The sequence below is a fragment of the Genypterus blacodes genome, unplaced genomic scaffold (assembly GCF_046128005.1).
Source record: "Genypterus blacodes isolate CSIRO-AG114 ecotype Tasmania unplaced genomic scaffold, CSIRO-AGI_Gbla_v1 ptg000067l_1, whole genome shotgun sequence".
NCBI classification, from domain to species: Eukaryota; Metazoa; Chordata; class Actinopteri; order Ophidiiformes; family Ophidiidae; genus Genypterus; species Genypterus blacodes.
In genome coordinates this window covers 6,921,269-6,930,000 of record NW_027466879.1, presented here as the reverse complement: position 1 = coordinate 6,930,000, position 8,732 = coordinate 6,921,269, and the positions used below count along the sequence as shown (strand labels likewise).

Sequence of the window (8,732 nt, the reverse complement as noted above, 5' to 3'; positions counted from 1 at the left end):
GTGTTAAGGTATAAGGTGGTATATAGTGTAAACCAAACTCATCACATCTTCCATAGTATAGTATGTTATGTATGCTCCCATATCCTTGTGTTGTATCTGTGTGTATGTGTGTATTCCTCCGTAGCACATCCATCTCCATCCTAGAAAAACGCCAGCAGCAGTAAGAGCTGCCTCGCTGGCATGATTGACTCATAGCATACGACTGAGATATACAAGAGTCTTAATCAGAGGGGCGTTTATGAAAGGCAGTCCCACGAGGTCCCCAACTGTCCTCCACAGCCACTCAAATGGAGCACTTCATTAGTTGGAGCACTTCATGAAAGGAGATTGCCCCAGACCGATACAGATGACGCCGTTGTGTGAAACTCTCAGGTCTTCACACGACAAGGCGAGGTCTGAATTTACTGTACATGTCAGAGTCGACCTGACCTGTAGATTTATCTCCACATGATGCTTCAATTTTTTTTCAACGTAGTGCCAAGATTCATTAACTGGTCTGTTAAAAGTGTACATTTGATAGAATAAACTGAAGGGGGTTTTAAAGGGGACATGTGCTTATTTCCCTCCTGTTTATAGTGGGGAGTGTGTGTTGAATGTTGTCAATGAGTTAGAAGTTAGGGTTGATGCCTATAAAGTCCTAACCTAACATGTCGACATCAACATTTAACACATTTGAATTAGCTTACATCCCTGGTTTGACACATCTGTGAGGTATGAGGCTCGTGAAGTGTTTGGCTAGACTCCATGTTTCACAATCTGTTGCCAAATCAGGCCTTCTGTAGAGACAGCACATGAAGGGATCAAGGTTTATTGCACATTCAAGTTAGACTTTGAAATCATGTCTGAAACAAATAGGAGATCATGGAAATATGTCTAATCTGCCTGTTTTGAAATGTTGCTGCTTCCCATATTTGCACAGGAGATGTAAAGGAAAGCATAACAAACCATAGAACTGTCAAATATGCAGATCACATTTGGTATCAAAAAGCAGGTTATTACGTTAAGATATTTAAAATGTCAACAGTAAAGGCCTGGTTTCCGTATCGGTGCCTGAGAATCAAAGGGCGAGAAATTCCTTCTTGGGGCCACCATTTTGCACTTTTATTCCTATTTGATCTTCTTCTCCACTGACAGAAAGCTGAGCAGAACAGAACAAAAAGCAGCCACTAGACATTGCTGTGGACTCTCACTTGCTTTCGAGTGGAAAAACTCGCTCTCTTGCTCTTACTAAATTTATCCCCTTTGCACTCGCCACCTACACATGAAAAAAACAAGAGTCAACCTGTTTTCTATGTGTTTTACATTTTGGGAAATGCAGGCAATCATAACATAATTGCCGCAGACTCAGAAGGCTAATGAAGGGTCAGTGTATCAAAAACATTAATTACATACACTATGTAATTACACTATGAAGTAACAAGTTCATTTGCTGAAATAAAATGCATTCCTTTTGGCTGAATGAATGCAGGGATTATTGGAAATCAAAAGGGGGAGAAAGTCCACATTAACCCCACATTAATGCCCTTTGTTTGTGAACTTGATAGTATAAGACGGAGTAAAATGCTCAAGAGCACCATCATCAGAGCCTAAATTAACTTAGGGTTAGGGTTAAGGAGTGCCTGACTTATGTTGAACTGTCACATGTGATCTTAATGAGACGACTGTGTGGGTGCGTGGTGATGACATCATGTGTCAGTTCAGTGTGTGTGTGTGTGTGTGTGTGTGTGCGTGCACTAAGCCTTCACCTTATAATCACTGTTGCGTACAAAATATTAAGAAAAAAGATAAACATAGCTGAAGCTGAGAAATCTCAATATCAATCCTTCATCTTCCTCTGTGGTCGCCCTAGAGTCTTGATGATGAAGAGATGGAGTTTATTTTCTTTACTTAATAAGCTCCTACCTCCTACATTATTATTCACATCCTGTGTCTCTTCTAACTCTCCTCACACTTCTCTCTCCTCACACAGTGTTTTCATCTCTCTCTAGTTTAACGTCTGTGCTCTTCTAAGCTTCCTTATCACAATAAGTCATTTCATTTGCCCTCCCCTCTTTCTTTTCACACATTGGAGTTGCCACATTCTTTCTATCTTCTGCACTTTTTTTTTTTTTTCCTCCGTGCCTCTAATCTACTCTCTCTCCAGTCCTCATTATAATCCTCGTGTCTTTTTCGATTTCCCCTCTCTGCCATTATTCGCTGTCCTTCTCGGCCTAACACATTCTCTTCCTCTCTCATTCTCATATTTGGAGATTTCATTGGTTTGATCGAATGACAGCGAGGAGTTTGGATCACAGCTTTCTGGACTAAGTAACAACAATTATATCCATTTCGCTTTCTTTGTGGATTGCTGATTGATTTCCTGTCCCTTCTGTCTTCATCTCTCTGCTTTTTTGATCTGAAAAACTCAATGCCCTTACTGATGTTCCACTTGGCTGCCAGGCACAACGCGGCTCCACCTCCTTCCCATCCCCACTATTACTTCTCGCTTATACGCAACCATTGGTCTCCATGACAACCAGGGGAGAACAGGAAAAGAATCAATGTGGGGGTGGTGATGGTGGCGGTAGTAGTGGTGATGGTGGGTGGAGGAATGATAATGAGAGATAAATTGTGAGTGCATTTCTGGTTACCTGGATTCATATGTTCAAATCAAGGGCAGGGGAATGCCCACTCTATTAATAGTGCAGAAAAAGGCAAAATGATGCCCACCCGCCCAAGAAGAGATGAGGTAACATCCTGTGAAATAATGGGTTTGGACAATATACTTTCAGTGCCACTGAGATGATCCTCAGTTCAAAGCCAAAGGTCTATGCTTCAGTGGATTCTGTATCAACACCATTTGGCTCATACTATTTCCTGTCCACTGCTAGTGGACCAGCCATCCACCCACCATCCGACACCCACTCCACAAATCTACAGAAGCTTGCGACGATAGTATGGTGCAATAGCGCCGTAATCCTCACTTCACCGATACAAACTGATGTGGAACACACACAGGTTGAGTTGTCATTTTTGTCAAGGTGTTTCAATTGTTGAGCAACAGACAGATCATTTTCAAATCATTTTTACTCAATGTAATAGAATGTCATACGGTTCATTGAGACTAATTGACTAAAAAGAATGAATAATTTTGGAACTAGTGTGGTTATTAAATTCTGACAGTTATGTGAGCTTTAAGAATACAATTGCAGTAGTATTTTGCTTTTCATGAGGTTTTGTAGATTTAGGTGAGAACTTCTCAATGTGCTGGAGCTTTCTGTGGAGTGGATATTGACACTCAACTGATCACCCATGACACGGAACAGACTCAATCAACCTTTGTGTTTCTAAAGCCAGTGACAATCACAATAAATAGATTCTCTCCCACAACCGTCCAGATTTGTTACGTAAACCTGTTGGACATATTTAGGAAGGCAATTTCGGAATACGTGTGAATATCGGCGGAGTCACTCTGTTGTCATTTGTTTCTCTGTATGTTACTCAATCATGTCCACCTGAGCCTGGATTGGGAGAATGGTTTATCCAGGGAGCAGCCTGTCATGGGTTTGCAACACATTGTGGCATATGCTATGGGAGATGTGTGTGAGTGTGAAATGTAGCCAGCATTCATCTTATAGTATATGTCTCCTCCTCCATCTCTTTCACTTCTGCACACGGTGCCGTCTAGGAACACAAGAATACACACATTGATTCACATTTTTAGATCAAAGGCAACATTTTTCTGGATGGAAATCTGGGCTATATTGTATATTAATGTAACTTTGCAAATATCTGAAAGAGCTCTGCTGATATTCAGTATATCCGTTAGAGAATTCCCAGGTGATTGTTCTTGAAAATGCTGTATTTTAGAGAGTATGCTTATATAATGAGGCCGGGTCTCCCTTGAGGTGTGTGCAGTATTTATGTGTGGAGCAATTCCTCCCTCCTGTTTTTACACGGACGGTTGTGATTGGAAGCGAGCTGTAAGCTCTGTAACACCACACACCCCTCAGCACCAGCAGAGGCGAGCTTAAGCCACAACAGCACAACAGGCAGACCGGATCTGGGTCACTTACACAGGAACAACCTTTGCAGCACCACACGGGAAATCCTTTTACTGCCCCCTGGTGGAGAACAAAATTAAACACTGCTGCTCTGTGCTGTGTGCATATGATCAAATCTGCAGGTTTTGGATCTGAATTGATTCAGTGATTCAGAACAGAGAGGATTTGACCTCGTTTGACACGCAAAATGAATTCAGAGGATGACAAAGAACAAAACTGAAGGATATGTTCGTCCTTCAGTGCTATTTTAGACTTAGAATGGAAAGATTTATACATTCAGTGTTATTTCTCTGCAGCATACATATGTAAACAAAACAAAAGCATGTTACAGAAGCAATAATCAGATGTGGTGTCAAGCATGTGACGAACAGCAAAACATAGGAATTATTGTGTGCATTCAACTTTGCACTAAGAGCTTTGCACTGAACTCAGAGCGTTGCAATATAATACAGTTTTTATCTACTGTACTGTCAGTCCATGGGAAAGCACAAATTGGAAAAATAATAACTTGTTTTCACTCCCTTAGCGTGTGCAGCTTCTTGTCTGGAAACTTAAGCTCTCTTTCTCTCTGATCCTTCATCATGAACATGTGGCTTTACATGTGTGAGCTGTGTGCATGCCATCATGTCATGTGTCTTGACTTGTACACGTGTGTGTGTGTGTGTGTGTGTGTGTGTGTGTGTGTGTGTGTGTGTGTGTGTGTGTGTGTGTGTGTGTGTGTGTGCGCGTGTGCGTGTGTGTGTGTGATATCTTACTAGTCCTCTAGCTACAGATGGTTAAAGCCACCACCTCACAAGTAAGGAATCACCATTCTTAGAGATAGAAAAAGAAGGTTCAGAGACCAGCAACCAACATTGCACATGCACACACACTTCAGAGAGTTGGGAAGAAAGCAAATCTCATTCTTTTCACCATTTTGAAGTCTTTTCTGTAAGAAGGTTAATAAGTCTCTCTCTCTCTCTCTCTCTCTCTCTCTCTCTCTCTCTCTCTCTCTCTCTCTCTCTCTCTCTCTCTTTCCCTCTCCCTCTCTCTCTTTCTCTCCCTCTCTACTTTTTCTCATTCCAGGTCGCCATTATTGCCGGCAACTTTGAGCTTGCCGAACTCATCAAGAACCACAAAGAGATAGATATAGGTGAGTGGCACTATAGTGCCTCCTTTTTTTTCCTCTCTGTCCTTTTTTACCCCCTTTTTCTCCAGTAAGATACATTTCCAATCCCCCCTTGGGTTGATCCTCCTATATGACCCACCAGTATAATCCCCTCTGCAGGATAATGAGAGCGCTTCGAAGATGATGAAAGTTTATGTTTACACTTGGATTATCCCAGGCCGATTAGGCCGAGAGAAATGATCAATGCCTCAGATGGTGAACGCTTCCAACATGACTGCTGTGCTACACACCTCATGTTACTGAGTGATCTTTGTGGAAGAATTTGATTGTGTTGGTATATAGATTTATTGGTTTATCTGTTTTTGTGAAATGTTTATGTAAGCGCCTTAATTATTGGATCATCACAACCATTGTGCAACTGACCATTAGGTTACAATGCAACCTAATGGTCAGTTGCACAATGGTTGTGAGGATCCAATCACAAGGCATCCCCATGTGGTTTGACTTTATCTTTTCCTACTATTTCTTATTTCCATTACTCATTTGCCTCTTTTACACAAATGGCATTTTTTACTGTTCTTAAGAGAAACTGTTTCGGCTACCTTCCACTACCTGATTGGTCGATCAAGCAAACAGCCAAAGAGTATGTAGATCTTAAAAAATATGTGTCAAAAACTCTAAGTCCTTGGTCACTTAGCGTACAGTAAAATAACTAATGTGTTCAGCCCAGTGAAGTGATCACAAAGCTTTTTTTCCTCTTAATAGTGCCATAGGCCCACACAGTTTGTGCATGGCACAGACAGCTTAAGGATTACACGGCTTTAGGCAAAATGAGACTAGATGAACAAAGATGAAAGGACAGACAAAAATGAATTAAGAGAGAGAGAGAGAGATAGATAGAGGGAGAGAAATCTAATCGAAAGATGTAATCCTGCCCTCTCTCATGGACGACGGACAGGCAGCAGCCAAACCACCTCACTCTCTTTCTCTCCATTGTTTTATTCTGTCTGTCTCTCAGTCCCTCTGAGCTTCATAACTTCAGCCTAAAGTGTACCTCAGTGTGTGTGTATGTGTGTGTGTGTGTGTGTGTGTGTGTGTGTGTGTGTGTGTGTGTGTGTGTGCGAGAGAGAGAGAGAGAGAGAGAGAGAGAGAGCGATTTGGTTAAAGAGCATTAGGCTTGTGATTTTGTCTTTCTCGCGGCTTCTCTCTATCAGATGATGTAACGGTTAATCTGTTATTTGACTGCGACATCTTTCTCCAACTCGTGTTATTCCGAATCCAACTGAATTTGTTGGCAAGACCTGCCCTTTAAGTGTTGCGATTGGCCAGGCTGAGGGAACTGTCGTGGGATTCGGAATAACGCCTGCAACACACTGAACCCAACACAGCGAGTAGAACATCACTAATCTCTTACTCACTTTGGTATTCATCAGTTGTTGCATCAAAGAAGGCTGAGGCATTTATCCACATATTGGGTTACAGATTATTCTCATACCCGTTCAAGTTAATATCAAAGAATAAGCAGCCAGGTATATTTACTGTACTTAATAATTTACTCATTTATTATTTGACAGTTATGTGCAATTTTGTGGATTAAGACTTTAAATTCAATTTTAGGCCTGTATTTTATGACGTACTGTATAACAACTATACATTAAACCCCTTATAGTTTCTTGATACACAGGATTTTTTTGTGTTTTGGGATTTAGAATACAAAAGCACACAAGGTCATGAGTGAGTTCTTTGCAGATGTGGTCATCAGCCGTTTGTTTACTGCATGCACTGCATACAGTATTGAATTACCGCTGCACAACAGCTCTGACCATGGGGGAAATTGTTCAAATTACAATTCAGATGTTGTTTCATCTCACTAGATGGCATTTAAGACAAAATAGGTTGCAGTAACTACCACAATATTACAGCTTACATGAATGATTATGAAGAGCAATGACCGCTGGTGCTCTCTGTGGTTTTGATAGAAGCTATTGTGTGTGAGTGAGTTGTGAGTTGGAAGCACATAATTAATCAATAATTTCTGCGTGTTCAGAGTTTATTCTCAACCAGGAAGAGAACAAGATCACAAGGCAGCTTCAGTTCCAAGCACTTGGTGTGCACTGTTTAGCGTCATTTCTATGTGGAGTCTGTGCTGAGACAAAGGCGGACAGAGCAGTGAGACGTGAAGTAGGACACAATGTGAATGGGAGAGATAGAAAGGGCTCTTGAAGGGCACTGACACTCATTTCTGTAGCCTGAAGTTCTTCATGCAGCTAACATGTCAGTGTGTGTGTGTGTGTGTGTGTGTGTGTGTGTGTGTGTGTGTGTGTGTGTGTGTGTGTGTGTGTGTGTGTGACCTATATACATAATAGCTGCACATTCACAGGGAGCACAGAGACATTATGTAGTCACATAGGAACTCGCGCGGGCACACACACACACAGCAGCTAGAAAGGCATACACACATGTTTGATGAAATTATTTTGCCTACGTTATCTGAATGTGTGTTCTCGCTGTTCTCAACATACACTAATCACTTCCCATAGCTGTTTTGCATGATGCTGTAGGCGTGAAGGCTGCTCATCCCAGCTGCAGGCCAAACATGATGGACAGGTAACCTTCTCAAACCCATAACAGATTGTGATGTCAATCACAATCTGTTCTGTTTTGAAGTGTGCCTCCTTAGGGTAAACACACCAGCAGTGTGAGATGAGCATCGTCATGGCAGTGACCCCACAACAACATACACCATGGCCCTATATGCTATAGTGTCAACACTGGGAAGTGTGCCGAAGAAAAAGCCCATCCTGTTGTGAGTCCATAACACATCTCCCTCTGTGGTCATGTTTGTGACAGCGAGTAGATAAGGAGGAATATATTGTGGATGTCGGGGCTCTGGAAGCCAAAGTCATGGCAACATAGCGATAACACAGCGTAGAATGGTGGGCTGGGCAATTGGCTTGGTGAGGAATTCTGTGTACTGACAGTTCTTCATGCTGTGTGGCCCAGCTATCAAACCAACCGAGCGTGTGTTTGTTGTGTGCTTACATGACACACATCATAGCTACATTTATTTGGACAGAATCTTCATATCTTCCTGAACACAGTTGTATTGTATTGCAGAAAAGAGGGATGAGAGCACTTTTTGCAGCTGGGGGTGTGTGCGGCAATGGTTGCAGCCACGTCAAGAGTGTTGATTTTTGTGACGTGCAAGTCAGAATGGCAAGGAAATTCGGAGACTGCGGCAAATCTGTGAATATCTGATTCCATGTGCTTTTTTACTACATGTGAAAGGTAAAAGGTGGGTTAAATTAGATAATAGCAATGTGCCAGAAGAAAAACTAACTGATAACTTGATGTATACATTTGTTAGCGGTACTGAAGACATATTGCTTGTATGTCACAGTGAAGTCGCTCCACTGGCAGAGGAAACAAAACAGACATTAAAACAAAGAATGCAACACAATGTACTGATTTCCAACAGTAATACAAGCTTATCTAGTGTCTTTAGGATTGACTCTCACTCTCATATAAGACAAGAAAAGATACACAACACATCTTGAATAAGTAGTGAGTGTGTCTGTGGA

At 41.7% G+C, this 8,732-nt stretch overlaps 1 protein-coding gene across 1 annotated transcript in view; it reads left to right on the top strand.

The window, feature by feature from the left end:
• shank2a (SH3 and multiple ankyrin repeat domains 2a) overlaps positions 1-8,732 on the top strand; it is a 124,192-nt gene that overhangs the window by 46,638 nt on the left and 68,822 nt on the right. Inside the window, 1 exon segment of the mRNA XM_076156288.1 lies at positions 5,109-5,175. Coding sequence (XP_076012403.1) covers positions 5,109-5,175 — 67 coding nt within the window.